This window comes from Notechis scutatus, chromosome 4, assembly GCF_049901735.1.
Source record: "Notechis scutatus isolate UNSWTSFEM ecotype Mainland chromosome 4, rNotScu1.2, whole genome shotgun sequence".
Taxonomy (NCBI): domain Eukaryota; kingdom Metazoa; phylum Chordata; class Lepidosauria; order Squamata; family Elapidae; genus Notechis; species Notechis scutatus.
In genome coordinates this window covers 2,381,222-2,398,992 of record NC_142012.1, presented here as the reverse complement: position 1 = coordinate 2,398,992, position 17,771 = coordinate 2,381,222, and the positions used below count along the sequence as shown (strand labels likewise).

Sequence of the window (17,771 nt, the reverse complement as noted above, 5' to 3'; positions counted from 1 at the left end):
AATGCTCATTTCCTCTCCTCTTTCTCGCAGTAATAACCTTGGGAGGTGGGGTTGGGCTGAAAGAGAGGACTGCCCCCAAAGTCACCCGATCGGCTTTCACGCCTACGGTGGGACTAGAACTCACCCTCTCCTGGTGATTGGCCCAAAGTCACCCAATCGGCTTCCATGCTTAAGGTGAAACTAGAACTCACTATAACTTGGTGATTTTCCTGAGGTCACACATCCACCTTTCCTACCTAAGGTGGGACTAGAACTCACCATCTCCTGGTGATTGGCCCAAAGTCACCCAATCGGCTTTCACGCCTACGGTGGGACTAGAACTCACCGTCTCCTGGTGATTGGCCCAAAGTCACCCAATCAGCTTTCACACCTACGGTGGGACTAGAACTCACCGTCTCCTGGTGATTGGTCCAAAGTCACCCAGTCAGCTTCCATGCCTAAGGTGAAACTAGAACTCATTATAACTTGGTGATTGTCCTGAGGTCACACATCCACCTTTCCTACCTAAGGTGGGACTAGAACACCCAGTCTCCTGTGGTTGATTCAAAGTCACCAGCCGGCTTTCATGCCTAAGGCAGGACTAGAACTCCCAGTCTCCTTGCTAATTGGCCCCAAGTCACTCAGCTTGCTTTCATGCCTAAGGCAGGACTAGAACTCACCGTCTCCCAGTTTCTAAGCCAGCAGCTTAAGCACCGCACCAAACCACCTCTCTTCCTTGAAGAAACTTTGCTTCACGATCTCCGTGCCTCTGCAGTCCCGGGCTAGACGGTACCTTCAGACTGGCCTTTGACCCCAACCAGTGGTGGTATGCTACCGGTTTGACCCGGTTCAGTCGAACCATCAGTTAAAAAAAGAAAAAAAAGAAAATCTTACCCATTGGTCCAAACTGGTTCCCCCCTGACGATCAGCCGAGAGGATGCAAAAAGCGAGGGTCACTCCGAGCTTTTCGTTTCGTCCTCCTCTCGGCTGATGGGTGCGTTAGAAACACGCCTGTGCGCACATGTTAAGGGCGTACGCGCACGCCCAATCACCCGCCCAATCGGTAGCGACCAAGGTAGGAAGCCACTACTGCAGTGGTCGGCAACCAGTGGGCCAGGGAACCACTGGCGGTCCACAAGAAAATTTGGGTGGTCCGCAGAGCAATGTTTCCCCCCCCAAAAAAGCAATTAATCCAGGCTGTGTGGGAAACACAAGGCTGCAACCCCCCCACATGGCCCGCCCACCCGCTGTCTCCCAGCGCAAACCTTACCTTGAGTAGAGCCACGTGAGCTGGAACTGGAAGGTAAGACCAACAAGGTGGAGGGAGGGACAATCCGCCCGGGGTGGCTTACTGACGTCGGTGGGAAAGTCGGTCCCCTATTCCAGAGCTTCAGGAGTCACAGGATTGGCCCCTTTGGCCATCCCGGAGCAGCTGCTCCAGTCCGTGGCAGGCCGGTGCACCCAAGTGGAGGAGCAGCTACTCCGGGATGACCAAAGGGGCCAGTCCTGTGACTCCTGCAGCTCTGGAATAGGGGACCGACCTTCCCACCAACGTCCGCAAGCCACCGTTAGTCAAAATCCATATTAGTGGTCCGCGGGATTTAAAATTATGAGTTTTGGTGGTCCCTGAGGTCCAAAAGGTTGGCTACCCCTGCACTACTGGACCCAACCCTTCTTCCTTCAACAGAGCAGCTCATCTTCTCCACCACGCCCACAACCATTGAGTAGACCTCCCGAGCTCTCGTCCCCTTGTAAGTTGGGTCTCCGGAGAAGGAAGGACTCTTGTTTGATCTCCCCTTTGTATTCCTTCACACAGTGCTGGAGCTGGGCGGACGGGGACTTTTTGTGCGTTGGGCACCGTCCTGGAGAGGGTCAAGGCGGAAGGAATTCTGGACGTCTTTCAGACGGTAAAGAGCTTGAGGTTACAGAGGCCGCACATGGTGCAAACACTGGTAAGACTCAGCCCGCCAGGGTGTTCTGACCCAAAGCTTGTTCCAAGGAAACAAACAACAAACAAGAGATAAAAAGCAAAAGCTTTTAATGCTTCTCTGCGAATCCCGTTCCTTCCCGGTGAAAAGGCTGTTTCAAACTCATGGTCTCTGATAAGAACGAGCCTTGCCAAGATGGTGCGAGGCTGCCAAGAACACGAGATAAAGTTGCCCAGAAATATTTCAAACCCAAAGAGTCTCCAAACACAAACCAAGATAATCCGAATGTCCACAAGGCTTGAGTGCAAAAACGTCTTTGCTTCCTGCAAAGAACTCCTGTTTCTCAGCTGGCTTTTATCCCTTAAGGGAGGCCATTACCTTGCAGCCTTACTCCCGAGTCGCCCGTGCTGCTGCAGCTGCTCTTTCCTTCAAGCAGCCCTGCGCACACACACACGCTGGGCACAGGCTCCTCAGGGGCCTCTTCCTCACTGCTGCCAGCCTCCACCATCTCCGAAGGCCGCAATCCACTCCCTGATGGTCCTGGCCCCATCCCTGCATCAAGTCCTCGCTCTCCGAGACCTCAGCCGTCCGCACCTGCTGCCGGCGAACCACAACACAGGGGGACGGGACCGTGAAGCTTAGTAAAGGTCGTTCTCTACTTACAGTGGTTTCTTTTAGCGACCACATGACATGATAATATTAGGGCTCCAACAAATCCACCCCCGTTCAAATCATAAGTCTCCAGCCGCACCTCTCAAGAGTAAAAAATATTGATTTATTAGGAGTTGACATGTCGGCGTTACCTGTGTGCAGCCGACACTAAGACACATTATTAATTTCTCCCTTGACCCTGGTCTTCCCCCCCACCCCCTGGATGTATATTCTCCAATGGGACACATCCATAGCCAAGAGTCATCAATCATGCTCTCCAGTAATAATCTTGCGCTCTGACAATGTTGGGCTGCCAGGGCGATTATCTAGGCGCTTAAGGAATGCACTGTTTCCCCCCACTCCCTTTCTGCTGGCAGCTAAAAAGGTCAAAGGAGTATTTATTTTTTTAGTTGACAGATAACACCCACGGGGGGAAAAAGTGACCAATGAGTTGTTGTTTTTTCACACTTAACCACTGTTACTGCATCTCCCTGGTCCCACGATCACAATTTAGATGCTTAACCACGATGGGATCAAAATCCGGATGCTTGGCAACTGGCATGTACTTTACGCCTGTTTTAGCGTCCCGGGAGTCCCGTGATTTCCCCTTTGGCGACCTCCTGACCAATCAAAGTCGAGGGGGAAGATGGATTCACTGGAAAAAAAACCGTGTCACTAACTTAACAACCGCAACAATTCACTTAACGATGGAGGCGAGGGAGGCCATTAAAACGGAGCAAAGCTCACTTTGCAACCGTTTCACTTAGCAACGGGAACTCAATTGTGGTCATGTCGAGGTCTATCTGTAATGGACGAGAAATTCTCGCCTGCATCGGCCAGTGGTGGCTACTCTTTTTGGGCCCCTGTGCCAAAAATTGTGCTCACACTTTCATGCCTTGTGCTCGCGTGCCAGCGCCCAGAAGGCAATGTGTGCCCCCCCACCCCCTATGCACGTGCGCACAATACCCACCACCACCACCTCCTTACTTGCACTGCGCTTCACAGCTGATTTTCAGCGGGTTTGAGGCCTTTTTCGGCCTCCCAGAGGCTTGAGGAAGGCTTCTGCAGGCTTTGCAGGCCGAAAACTAGGCCCGTTTTGTCACCGGTATTTCCTCTGGGAGGCCGAAAAAGGCCTCAAACCCGCCAAAAATCAGCTGTGAGGTGTGCACATGTGCAGTGAGGTAAGTTTGCCTGCAGCTCGCGTGCCGGCACAAATGGCAGTGCGTGCCCCATGTGGCACATGTGCCATAGGTTCACCATCACGGGCATAGGCCAATGGTCCTTTGTGAGCCGGTCTTTATTCCTCTACTTCTTCCTTTGAGATATAGGTAGTTCTCGACTTACGACCACCACTGAGCAGCGAGGTCGTTAAGTGAATCACCCTGTGACCAAACCTGATTTTCCAACCTTTTTTTGCCCTAGTCGTTAAGCGACTCACTGGGTCATTAATTGGATCCCCCTTCCCCTATTGACTTCGCATGTCTACATTTTTTTGTCTCTTTGAGCTGCAGGAAGTCCTCGGCTTACAATCACCGCCGAGCGACGGGGTCGTTAAATGAGGCATCATGTGACCTCACCTCATTTTGCAGCCCTTTTCCACAGCCGTTAAGCAAACCACTGGGTCCTTAAGCGGATCCACCTTTTGTCAGGGCTCCGATAAATCCACCCCCATTCAAATCATAAGTCTCAGAGTAAAAAAATAAATTGATTTATTAGGAGTTGACATGTCGGCGTTTCCTGGGTGCAGCCGACTAAGAAAACATCTTTCATCTCACCCTTGACCCTGATCTTCCCCTCAGTCCCTGGATGCATATTCTCCAATGGGACACATCCGTAGCCCAGAATCATCACATTCCCCAGTAATAATCTTGCGTGCCAACAGCTTTGGCTGCCTAGCAGTTATCTGAAACATTTAAGGAATGCACTGCTACCCCCACCACTCCCTTTCTGCTGGCCACTAAAAAGACCAAAGAAGTATTTTTTTTTTTAGTTGATACCTTTCCCCATTGACTTAGTTTGCCAGAAGCCGGCTGGGAAAGTTGCGAAAGGCAGCCGCGTGACTGCAGGATGCTGAAACCGTTGTGGTTGTAGCCCATGCCAGTTGCCACGAACCCCTGACTGTGTTTATGCTGCCAGAGTCCTAAGTGCCAAGGCCGGTCGTCAGCACCGTCGTAACCGAAAGGTCATAAGTCAAGGACAGCCTGAAAACCTTTCCATAAATAATTGCCTATTTTGGATCCCTGAAATTAGAAAGATGCTTTAAGTGTAGAATGGGATGTAGAATATGGAATGGGATAGGAATAGGAATAGAAATATAGAAATAAATAGAAATAGAAGATGGATAGAATGGAATGGAATGAAGAATAGAATAGAATAGAATAGAATAGAATGCAGAAGAGACAAAATAGAGTGCAGAATAGAATAGAATATAAAAAGTAGAATAGAACAGAATAGAATCTTTATTATCACTTTAAATATACACTAACCAGCATACACTGAAATTTCGTTGCATTCAGCTCTCAAAAGATAACCATTATGCCTACACACACACACACACACACATGGCAAAGAGAAACATCACAGCCTAGTTCAATTCAAATATATATATATGTTTTCTTAAGTTTTCGCGGGTACTTACATATATGGCATTCAGCTTTGTTCGGCTATTTTCCCACGTCATTGTAGTTGTGCTTTTAAAGTTGTAGCAACGTTTCGGCAGAATCTCATCTGCCATCATCAGGCTTCTGTATAGTGTTCATCTGTGAGTCAGACTTTTACAGTGGTTTCAGATTTAAATTTGGGGCAGCCTATTGCTGTGCCAGAATGGTTTTTTCTTCATCCTGATTGGTTGAGAGTCTTGGTCTGTGTTTATTGGTCTTGGAGTTTGTTGTGTTCTGCTTGACTGGTGTTTCTAATATCTTCTGTCTGTTTTGTGGCTTTTTTTGTCTTGGTTGGCTGGCAACATTGTGTTCCTGTATTGGAGGCTTTTAGTGCAGCTTGGCTCCGAGTAAATGGACGGCTATCATTTGTTAGGAAGCTGGGTTTCATCTGGGTGCCTGGTTGGGGTGTGTTTGAGCTGGAGGTATCAGGGGGTCTGTTTGTGCCCAGGTGCTTGTCTGGCTAGTGGTGTGGAGATTTTTTTTGTTTGTGAGTGCAGGCTTCCAAATGATTGACAGCCTGGTGGAATCATCTCTTCTATTCATGCTTTCTGGTCTTTTTCAATCTCTATGGCTTCTCTGATAATTCTGTGGCTGGGGTTTTCTATAGTGGCTATTGGTGCCATTGAAGTTGATGCTATGACCTGTGGCTTTCATGTGTTGGACTAGTGAGGAAGTGTGTTCCAGCTTTTTGACTGCATTTTGTGTTCATCCAGGCGGGTGCTTATTCTTCTATTGGTCTGTCCAATGTATGTGGCCGGGCATGATGCACAGGGGACTTCATATATGCCTTGGTTTTCCAGGTCAATTTTATCTTTTGGGTTTCTTAGGATGGCTGCTATTTTTCTGTCTGTTTTGAAGGCAGTCCTGATGTGATGTCTGTGTAGTACCTTACTAATTTTGTCTGTAGTACCTCTTATGTAGGGCAGGACAGCTGTTCCATAGGTCTGTTCATCTTCCGGGTCTCCATTATGTCTCAATGTGTTTTTGTGGATCAAACCGGTGATTTTGCTTTTGTGGAAGCCGTTGGCTGTCAATATTTTAGTCAGGGTGCATAGTTCAGCCTTAATGTGTGTCTTGTCTGCCAGGCGTTTGGTTCTGGCAATTAGTGTTTTGGCCATGGAGTTTATCTGTGCTGGGTGGTGGTGGGATTGGGCCTTGAGGTAGTGGTTGGTCTGTGTTTTCTTCTGGTATATGGTGTGTCCTAGTGTGCCATCTGTTTTTTTGTAGATTAGTACATCTAGGAATGGTAGTTGTTTGTTTGTTTCTGTTTCCATGGTGAACTTGATTTTGGGGTGTGTGCTGTTTAGGTGTGTTAGGAAATTATTTAGGTTTTCTTTTCCATGGGGCCAAATCACAAATGTGTCATCGATGTATCTTAACCATAGTTTGGGTTTGTGGATGGCATTGGCCAGGGCTCTGGTTTCGGATTCTTCCATGAACAGGTTTGCAATGACGGGTGACAGTGGTGATCCCATGGGGGCTCCTTCTATTTGTTTGTATCTTTGTCCTTTGTATATGAAATATGTGTTGGTTAAGCAGTGTTCTGTTAGTTCCATGAGGTGTTTAGCTGGTTGGTATTTATTTTTGATGATTTCAAGGGTCTCTTTTATCGGGACTTGAGTGAATAGTGAAACCACGTCGAAACTTACAAGCAGATCTTCTTGCTCCACATGTAGATACAAAAAGAGCCAAAAAACAGACAGAAAATATTAGAAACACCAATCAAGCAGAACACAACAAACTCCAAGACCAATAAACACAGACCAAGACTCCCAACCAATCAGGATGAAGAAAAAACCATTCTGACCATCAGAGCATTTAGAGCATTTCCTATATTATTATTATTATTAACACGCTCTGATGCTAAGGAGTTCTACTCCCCCTCCCCACCTGAAATATCTTCCAAATGCAAAACATAAGCAGAGGAGTTTCAGTTTCACTTTCACAGCAGCAAGCAGCTTGAGTCCAGAACACTTGAGCTAAGCCACGCCCAAGCTCCTTGCTGTCTCCTTCTTGCTCACACAGCAAATAGTGTTTCAGTTTCCAAACAGCCCTCAACTCTTTCACACACTGACAGGACGCTAGCCAGATGGATACTGATGGATGCTGGTAGGCAGAGGCGGAATTTTTCTCCCCCTTATTTTCCTCCCAAAAAAACTAAGCCCGACCGCATGGTTTTGTAGCGAAGCGTGGGTATCGAGCTAGTGTATACATATCCACGGCAGTTTAAAAAAAGGAGAATCCCGCGAGCTTACCGTATGGCTGGCCTAAGGAATGAAAGCGGTTAGAGAATCTGGAAGTCCTGCCATAGATACTTCAAAGCCTCCTCCCCGAGGGGAGCCAGAGAAACAGACCATGAAGGTGGGGGGGAGGTCTCTAACGATGCTTCGAGCTCTGAGCGCATAGTCACTTAAGTCGGTGACTTCTCTGTGGGTGAATATGATGACCCAGGGGCGTGACACTAAAGTAACAAAGTCACAAAAGTAGAATAAATTCGCTTTAATGTCTCCAACTTGGCCCCCAATGTCCAGTTATCCTCAGCTGGAGATCAAACTCTTCCAAAAACAGTCTATGAAGGAAAGAGATGCAGTCCAAACCCAAAGTAAAAATAATTAGAAATTTAAAAAACCCAACACAAACCACACGGAAGTCATTAACACGGCAGGCCAGGATGATAAATTGCAGACTTCCACAAGATAACGCAGCACCCACAGTTGGGAGGACGCCAAAAACCCAGATAAGCCTCGACCGAGATAATGCATACTTTGCTTCCAGCAACGAGCTGTGTGTAAACGCCCCACTTACATCCTGTTCTCCCAGCTGCAACTCATGAAAAGGGATCAGGGCCCTTTTCTCTCCCGTAAGCCAGTTTGCTCCCTTCTCCGTTCCTCCCTGCGTGCCCTAGGATGAAAAGGGGACGGCCTGTGCCCTTCCCCAGTTTCTTCCACAGCCACTAGAGCCACACTCCCGCTCCCCAGTCAGCTGCTCAGCCTCCCCCTCAGAATCAGATTCCCACAGGGGCCTGACAGTGAATTTCCCCCCAAATTCTTGGATTCTGGGAAGCTCCCAGGTTCGTCCGAAGATCTTTTGGGGGAATCCCTGGTTTGTTCCGTCGCTCATCACCGCTTTCTCTTCTGTCTAATCCCCAGGAACAGTACGAATTCTGCTACAAGGTAGTCCAGGAATATATAGATGCCTTTTCAGATTATGCCAACTTCAAGTGAAGCCGAAAACTCGCCGGAAAAGAAAGAACAAGAGTTGCCTTCTTTAATACTTTGTAATATTCTGTTTGTTAATATCCCTATCCCCCCACACACACACCACACCCCCCACGCCTCAAATGTGTATATAATCTTAACTGTTCTAGAAGGGTTGGTACCATTAAGATTGCTATTAATGAGCTTTGAAATTTTATATGTAGCAAAAAGTGTTAGATAAAAGAAGGCTGTAGGCACTTTTTCCCCCCCTACCCCCAAAGTTGCATTGGGGAATTAAATAGTGTGATATTTGGATTAATATTGTCAGAAAAGAAAAGAAAAAAACACACCCTTCTCTCTCTGGAGAGTTTATGCAGGCTGGTTTTGTTTTGTTTTATTTTGTAAATCTCTTTTTTTTTCCCCTTTGAGGGAGTAAAGCTTTTTAAACACCAAATGAGATTTCTTCCTATCAGCGGTTTCTTTGAAAAGAAAAGAGTGGCACACCAATAACATTTAAAAAATAATAATTCCTTTTTCCTCCATTCCCTGGGAAACCCCTTGAAAGTTTCGTTCTTTTACAAGTTGTTGTTTTTTTTAAAGAGTATTTAGTAGAGATTTTGGTGGACGAAAAAGAATATTTTCCCATTTGCATATCCCTTCCCATAAGTAGTTAAAAGTGTGGAACCTCTAATGCTCTTTGGAATTCAGGCTGGATGTTCTCAAACTGATGTTACAAAACCTAGAATAATAGGGAATTCTGGCAGTTAAAAAGTCCCTCCTACCTGGAAAATTGCCATACAAAATGAATTTATAATAAGCAGGGTGGAAGATAATACATAGAGTTTGTAATAGGCCAGCATCACCTTTTAGGAGGGATCAGTGGCATAAGAATGTAAGAAATAAAATAGAAGAAGAGAAGAAGAGAGTTGGAAGGGACCTTGGAGGTCTTCTAGTCCAACCCCCTGCCTAGGCAGGAAACCCTACACCACTTCAGACAAAGGGTTATCCAGTCTCTTAAAAACTTCCAGTGTTGGAGCAGCCACAGTTTCTGGAGGCAGATTGTTCCACTGCTTCATTGTTCTAATTGTCAGGTAATTTCTCCTTAGTTGCTTCTCCCCTTGATGAGTTTCCGTCCGTTGCTTCTTGTCCTGCCTTCTTCGGGGGCTTTGGAGAATATAAATTTATAATAAGCAGAGGGGGGAGGGGGGAATGATATACATAGAGTTTGTAATCCACCCAGTCACTTTGTAGGAGCAGCATAGGAATGTAATAAATGAAATATAATAACGGAAGATGAGAGCTGGAAGGGATCTCGGAGGTCTTCTAGTCCAACCCCCAGTTCAAGCAGGCGACCATTCAATACCATTCAGGACACACATGGCTGTCCAGTCTTTAAAAACTTCCAGGGTTGAAGCGCCCACAACTTCTGGAGACAAGTCAAGAATCCACTGGCTGATTGTCCTTCCCTGTCAGGAAATTGCTCCTTAGTTCTGAGTTCGAAATGTGGAGAGCTGAGGATCCCAGCTATGATGGAGAAGATGCTCCATTTTTGGGGGGGAGGGACGACCATCTACAAAGGTCCCCTCTTAAGATCTGGCACATCTGGATGTCTCCTTGGTTTCTTTATTGACTGGCAGGTTTTCCAGCGTGATTCTCTGGATGCTGAAAATGCTTTCATCTAAACTCTTTTCCTTTCGAATTTTATCTGCTTCGTACAGTGGCCTGAGTGCCGTTTTGGTTTGTGTGTTGCTTGTTTCCCTTTGTTTTCGACACGTTTTGGGCTGATGTACCCTGGTTGGCTTCCACCTCCTCATCCTTCCCTGCTTAGGCATCGCGAGCAGAAACACACACACACACGTGTCCCAAATTTCCAGCTCCCTAAACTTCGCCGAAAGAGTTTTGATTATTATTATTATTATTATTTCCCCTCTTATATTTGTCGCTCGTCATTCCTCCTCTCTGTGTATTGAAAGATCCTGGTTTCCAGAAGTTTTAGCTACAAGTCTTCTATTGCGTTTTCTCAGCGCGAACTCTTACACTTCCCACACCTTAACAGCCATGAGTTGTCCTTCTTAACATGGATTGTTCCAAATATCCTGGGATTTGCAGCTTCCCAAAATTTTCTGGACTCCGTTTGGGAAAAACTGTTTGAGGCCTCTTCAACTTTCTTCTCTTAGACGGCTGCAGTCAGCAGGCCTCACTCTCTCTACTTTGCACAAAGTGCAAAAGTGCTGTAAAAATTGGATTTATTTAATTTTTTTTTTCACTCAAATTTTAAAAAGCCAGCAGGGTCTTGTTGGATTGGAAAAAAGGAAGAGGACGTGGAAGGAAAAGACAAAAGAACCTTTTCATGAAACAGATATATATATTTTTCTCCCAATCTGGATTATCTTCCTGCCTCTTCATTCTTCTACTTTGGAAGGGCAGCTTTCTGCATTTAGAAGGCTACGCTCCTTTTTTTTTTTTTTAAGTTCACTGAAGTTAACACAGAAAGGGGGGAAAAAAGTCTTTAAAAATGGCATAATAGGAATACTATGTAAAATGGCTGGCCAAACACGGCAGCGTCGCACTGAAATCTGTCGAGACGATGTCCTCAAAATCTCACCAAAAATCTACCGTCACCTCCCTCCACAAAAAATGGGATCAGATGCTTTGAAACTGCTCCTCTGCCCACCCACCCCTTCAATCCGAAATAAATACCTTCATTTGAACATTGGCTGGGCCCTAAGGCTAACTATCACTTTTGAGGTCAACAGTGGTTAAAAGGCTGTTTCAAACTAATGGTCTGTGATAAGAAGGAGCCTTGCCAAGGTGGTGCAAGGCTGCCAAGAACACGAGATAAAGTTGCCAAGAAGAATTTCAAACACAAAGAGTCTCCAAACACAAACTAAGAGAATCCGAACGTCCACAAGGCTTGAGTGCAAAAACGTCTTTGCTTCCTGCAAAGAACTCCGGTTTCTCAGCTGGCTTTTATCTCTTAAGGGAGGGGCCATCACCTTCCAGCCTTACTCCTGAGTTGCCCGTTCTGCTGCAGCTGCTCTTTACTTCAAGTAGCCCTGAGCGCATGCACACTGGGCACAGGCTCCTCGGGCGCCTCTTCCTCACTTCTGCCAGCCTCCACGATCTCCGAAGGCAGCACTCCACTCTCTGATGGTCCTGGCCCCATCCCTGCATCACACGCAGGCCCCTCATCCGAGTCCTCGCTCTCCGCGACCTCAGCCGTCCGTACCTGCTGCTGGTGAACCACAACGCTACCTTAGGATGACTTCTCCCATGGACCTTGGTGGCTGGCAAGGATCTTCTGGTGCTGAAGGAACGTGTAGCCCAACTTTGTGTCTTCTCATGATCCTGGATAGAGGGAATGAGGTCTTTCATCTACTGAGAGATGAAACCAGAGATAAAACATACCACAGCGATACTACTGCACGATAACAAAGTAGGAATCAACCGTATGTGAAGACAAAGGTATCTTCATTTGTGGACCTTAACCACTGGGATTTGTTCCTTCTCCCTTTGGGAGCGGTGGTCCAGGACCTACGTGCCCCAACGCCCTTTTGGAGGTGGCCCTTCCTACCCACCCCAATCTAGAGTTTAAATTCTCTTCCCCCCCCCTTTTTTCCTCCCCCCCCCCTCTCTTTTAGAAGCATACTATCCATTGCAATTCCTTCTAGGACAGGGGTGGGCAAACTACGGCCCGCGGGCCACATCCGGCCCGTTGGTCTTTTTAATCCGGCCCGCCAAAGATTGGTACAGAATTAAGGTTTGATGTGAATGATTGAATGATTGCATTCATTTGATTTTGACTTGTAATGACAGGCATTTCGACGCCAGGTGGTGGCCCGTCTGTCAAATTTTAAAAGTCAATGAGGCCCCCGAGCCAAAAAGTTTGCCCACCCCTGTTCTAGGACTTGTCCAAGGGCCGTTACTTAGGAGGAAATAAATTTTGGGAGGCTACGGACACGCAGCGAGGAAGCGCCTGCCCAAAGAACCTCTTTCCCATTTTGTCCATCCTTTCTTCGTTGCATTTCCCCCACGCATTCCTTCCATTCCTTCGACCAGCATCCATTCAGAATTGAGCCATCTCTCCTTCCTTCCTTCCTTCCTTCCTTCCTTCCTTCCTTCCTTCCTTCCTTCCTTCCTTCCTTCCTTCCTTCCTTCCTTCCTTCCCTCCATGTCTCTTTCCTTCCTCCTCCTTCCTTCCTCCTTCCTTCCTTCCTTCCTTCCTTCCCTCCATGTCTCTTTCCTTCCTTCCTTCCTCCCACTCCTTCCTTCCTTCCTTCCTTCCTTCCTTCCTTCCTTCCTTCCTTCCTTCCTTCCTTCCTTCCCTCCATGTCTCTTTCCTTCCTTCCTTCCTTCCTTCCTTCCTTCCTTCCTTCCTTCCTTCCTTCCTTCCTTCCTTCCTTCCTTCCTTCCTTCCTTCCTTCCTTCATCTAGCCTTCTCATCATTCTCTTTTAAGGGCGGCACACACACACACACACACACACACAAAACTGGTTGAGTTTGTACCAGTTCACCCATAATTCCTCTTTTCCTCTCCTTTCCTCACCCCTCTTTCAAAAACAAAATGCATCAAAAGTTTTTTTTTCCCCTTTCCTCTTTAACACGGGTGCGCTTTCTGCTTGGAGGATCCTCAACTCATTTCTTTTTCCTTGTCCTGTTTTTGCTCTTCGTTCTTCCTCTGATGCCTCCAAGCCTGTCATGGAGTTTGCTTGCCTTTGGTGAAGTAGTAGACAATCGACTATTGTCTGTGCTGCAATGCTCCAGCGTGACAGTGGGGGCACCAAAGAGTCAATTTTGATGGTTTGAATCTCTCCCATCGCCCTCTGGTGGCGATTTATATTTCAACCAGCCCAGCTAGGTCTTTTTTTAAGTATTTCTCAGTGCTGGCAACTTTGAGATGGGTGGACTTCAACTCCCAGAATTCCCAAGCCGGCAGGGCTGATCTTCCTGGATCTCAAAAGCAGCGAACTATCAAATAAAAATTCTCACGCTCCATCCAACTCCAAGGAAGATAATGCAAGATGGATGAAAGAGATTGCGGAGAGCAGGTGTCCCAACTTTAAGACTTGTGGACTTCAACTCCCAGAGTTCCTCAGCCAGCTGGCTGAGGAACTCTGGGAGTTGAAGTCCACAAGTCTTAAAGTTGCCAAGGTTGGACACCCTGGCGTAGGGAATTCACCCCCTTGTGGGCTGGTCCGTCTCAAAGGACACTGTCTGGGGAGTTCTGGGAAAGTTGAAGTCAGAATAGCAAGAGTTGGAAGGACCCTTGAAGGTCTTCTAGTCCAGCCCCTGCTCAAGCAGGAAACCCACAGATCCTGGCTGGAGAATTCTGGGAGTTGAAGTCAGAATAGCAAGAGTTGGAAGGACCCTTGAAGGTCTTCTAGTCCAGCCCCTGCTCAAGGAGGAAACCCACAGATCCTGGCTGGAGAATTCTGGGAGTTGAAGTCAGAATAGCAAGAGTTGGAAGGACCCTTGAAGGTCTTCTAGTCCAGCCCTGCTCAAGGAGGAAACCCACAGATCCTGGCTGGAGAATTCTGGGAGTTGAAGTCAGAATAGCAAGAGTTGGAAGGACCCTTGAAGGTCTTCTAGTCCAGCCCCTGCTCAAGCAGGAAACCCACAGATCCTGGCTGGAGAATTCTGGGAGTTGAAGTCAGAATAGCAAGAGTTGGAAGGACCCTTGAAGGTCTTCTAGTCCAGCCCCTGCTCAAGCAGGAAACCCACAGATCCTGGCTGGAGAATTCTGGGAGTTGAAGTCAGAATAGCAAGAGTTGGAAGGACCCTTGAAGGTCTTCTAGTCCAGCCCCTGCTCAAGCAGGAAACCCACAGATCCTGGCTGGAGAATTCTGGGAGTTGAAGTCCACCTGTCTGAAAATGGCCAGGATGGAGAAACTGAGCTCAGTTATTCCTAAGGAAAACTCCCACGGGCATCAAGATGGAAGATTATTTTTTCCTCCTCCTCCTCCTCCTCCTTTTTTTATCTTCTTCCACCCACCCTGGTTCGGCCGAAACAGTTTTAAAAAAGCCTCCAACGATCAGCTGAGAGGAGGGGAAAAAAAACCAGGCCTAAGCTGGTGTGGGGAAAGCTGCACACGCAGGTTTGGTGCATGCACGCACACGATCCCCGATCATCTGGTAGTGGAAGAGGTAGGTTCCCACGGCTGGTTCAGCTGCCCCGTGGGATTCCTCTCTTCGTGACGTGGGCTGGGTGCCTTTCGAGCGGAGAGAAGGATCCGAGGCGCTACCATGAGGGATGGAGACCCCTCTCCTCCTTCCTGGGTTCGGCGCCTTCCAGGCATGGCCCATCTCAAACCGGGAGATCGACCAGCCTTGGGAAGACGCCAACTGGACAAGCGGCTCTGAATCTGAAGACGTCAGGAGATGATCAAATTTGGGGGGAGATTCTAGACCCTCCCGCTCTTCCCTAGCCGAAGCGTCTGGAGTGAAGCGCCTGGAAGTTCATGCCAGTCCAAGAGAACCAGGGCTGATCTTACCAGATCACCAAAATGGCTCAGTAAAAAAATAATAATAATAAGATTCTCATGGTCTATCCGGTGTGGGATGTGAAAGAGGCCTTGGGAGAGAAAGTCCGTGCTGGTACATCGCACAAAACAAGAGGTTCACGCTGTTACTGAAACCTGAGCAAATTAGGAGTCCCTGATGTTCTCTGAAATGGGTAGTTTCCTTGAAGGCGTTTCCTGACCCAACTAGGTAACATCATCAGGGCTCAGTGAGGAATGGGGTCTGCTGCTAGTTGATATAAAAGTGGTTTGCTCTTGTCAGTGTCGATGGGAGCGTTGTTTTCATCTTGGTAATTCCTTGATTAAGCCGTTTACTGTTTGAGTTGGAAGTTCCACCTACCAAGTTCCATTAACCCTATCAAAGAACTACCGAAGAGAGCAAACCCCACTCCCTTCTAGCCCTGATAATGTTACCTAGTTGGGTCACGCGAAATGTCTGCAAGAATGCAACCAAGTTTTGAGAGCATCAAAACCCCACAGTCGGCCTCCTCCTCCTCCTCCTCCTCCTCCTCCTCCTCCTCCTCCTCCTCCTCCTCCTCCTCCTCCTCCTCCTCCTCCTCCTCCATACACCCCACTCCCTTCTAGCCCTGATAATGTTACCTACTTGGGTCACGAAATGTCTGCAAGAATGCAACCAAGTTTTGAGAGCACCAAAGACCCCACAGTCGGCCGCCTCCTCCTCTTCCTCCTCTTCCATACATCCCACTCCCTTCTGGCACTGATGATGTTACCTAGTTGGGTCATGAAATGTCTGCAAGAAAGCCACCAAGCTCAGAGAGCCCCAAGGACTCCTTATTTCAACCCTGAGCTACAAATATTCTCATTCCTCTGAGCAACTTATTAGTGGAATCCTGGCTACCCTATATACACGCATCTCTCCAATCCTAAAGCTACACATTATAAACAGATTGTGGTGTCGGTAGGCTGATAGACAGCCACTTTTGTCTCGCTTTCGTTCTCTTGTTGGGCTTGCCGTTGGAGGAGGTCTCGTAGCTGCCTTAACCAGAGGGGTCAAGCTTTGTGCCAAAACTGAGTCTCTTGTCCCCCCGCCACCCCCCCCCCCGGAATATGCCAAGGCCGTCCGCGCAAATTGTGTCTCCCTTCCGTTTCTCTCTGTAATTGTAATTCTTCTCTGCCTCATTCCAAATGTCTTAATATCTTGTATTTATTTTTGTTGACCAAGTAAATGCTTTTCTTTTTATTTTTTAACTGGGCTGGCTCTTTCTTCTACCACCACGCAAATAAGGTCACGCACGTAATCCTCCTCGGCTTAATGGCCACCATCGAGTCCAGACTTTCCGCCGTAAAGCGAGACATTGGTGAGCCTTGCTCCATTTTCGCAACCTTTCTGGCCACCGTTGTTAAGCGAACACTGCCGTTTGTTCTGACCAAGGCTTCCTAGACCGTAATTATGCCCACGCTTCTTTTAAAAACAAGTCTTGTTTTATTGCAACGCTGGGAATTATTTTCATTCCCAGCCGGTAATGAATCTGAAAACAGTCCCTCGAGATCAGCACCCACCTTCCTTCCCTGTGAAGGGCTGCCAATAACAGAAGTGTCCAATGAACTAGGAGGAAAAAAACAGCTGAAATACAAAGAGCTTCCAGAATGACTCTGAACCAAATGAACAACTTTGCTTCCTGCAAAGGTTTCATCACCTTGGCCTGACTTTTACCCTTATGGAAGAGGCAATCACCTCCCAGCCTTACTCCTGAGTCTCCCCTTTTGTCTCAGCTGCTCTCACCTTCTAGCAGCTCTGCGCACACGCGCACTAGGAACAGGCTCCCCTGGTTCCTCTTCCTCGCTGCTGCCAGACTCCAGAGGCTCCGGAGTCAGCACCCCACTCCCAGATGGCCCCGGTCCCATCTCTGCATCGGATGCAGGACCCTCATCTGAGTCCTCCCCAGACTCCCGAACTGGTTCCTGTTCTTCCCACTGTCCAATTCCGCTGCCGTCTGCACCAGCTGCTGGCGAACCACAACACCGTTGTCCATGGGCAGCGAGGTGGTTCAGTGAATCGGCCTTTCCCATTGTCCGAAGACCTCAAAAGGGGTTCCAGTCATAAATGTGAACCGGTTGCCAAGCTTAGAGAGCACCAAAGACCCCACAGTCGGCTTCTTCTTCCTCCTCCTCCTCCCCTCCTCCTCCTCTTCCACACCTACTCCCTTCTAGAATTGGGATGACGTGACCCTGGGGAATTTTGCAAGGGGTCGTAAGTGTTGAAAAACGGTCATAAGTCGCTTTTGCCCATGCCGTCGCAACTCTGAACGGTCACTAAACAAACAGTTGTAAGTCCAGGCCTACCTATGTTGGAGGGTGGATTCAAACACAACCCTTGGGGGAGGGAACAAACTCTAGATTGCCCTTGGATGCTCTCAGGGCCTTCTTTGCATTTCCATCTTCCAATCAAGACGTTCCTTTAATCGATGGATGATGGATTAAGTTGAATTTAGAAGCCCTTCTCCATTCGCGGGTTTCCAACAGAGACTGGTTTAATCATGGCTAGATACTTAGTAAGGAACGCTTGTCCTGCTTCCTGGACAGAGAGGTGACAAAACAGCCCATTCTAATTTGCACATCTTGGCTTATTTGAAGACACACAAACAAAAGTCCTTGATATGTTTTAGACATAACTGGAGGCCAAGCCAATGGGTGACCACGTACTAGCTTTATGGACACCACTGACCCAGTTTGGTCTACTGGTAAAGGCACCAGGCTAGAAACCAGGCGATGGTGAGTTCTAGTCCCACCTTAGGCATGATAGTTGGCTGGGTGACTTTGAGCCAATCACCAAGAGACAGTTCTAGTCCCACCTTAGGCATGATAGTTGGCTGGGT

The 17,771-nt window shown here is 47.7% G+C and overlaps 1 protein-coding gene across 3 annotated transcripts in view; it reads left to right on the top strand.

Annotated features, from left to right (window-relative positions):
* Nucleotides 1-8,869, top strand: part of PTPRA (protein tyrosine phosphatase receptor type A) — a 135,368-nt gene extending 126,499 nt beyond the window's left edge. For all 3 annotated transcript variants that reach the window (XM_087962661.1, XM_087962660.1, XM_087962662.1), the window contains 2 exons: nt 1,796-1,931; nt 8,368-8,869. In XM_087962661.1, coding sequence (XP_087818787.1) covers nt 1,796-1,931; nt 8,368-8,442 — 211 coding nt within the window. In that variant the 3' untranslated portion in view covers nt 8,443-8,869. The remainder of the gene's footprint in view (nt 1-1,795; nt 1,932-8,367) is intronic.
* The last annotated feature ends 8,902 nt before the right edge of the window (nt 8,870-17,771 follow it).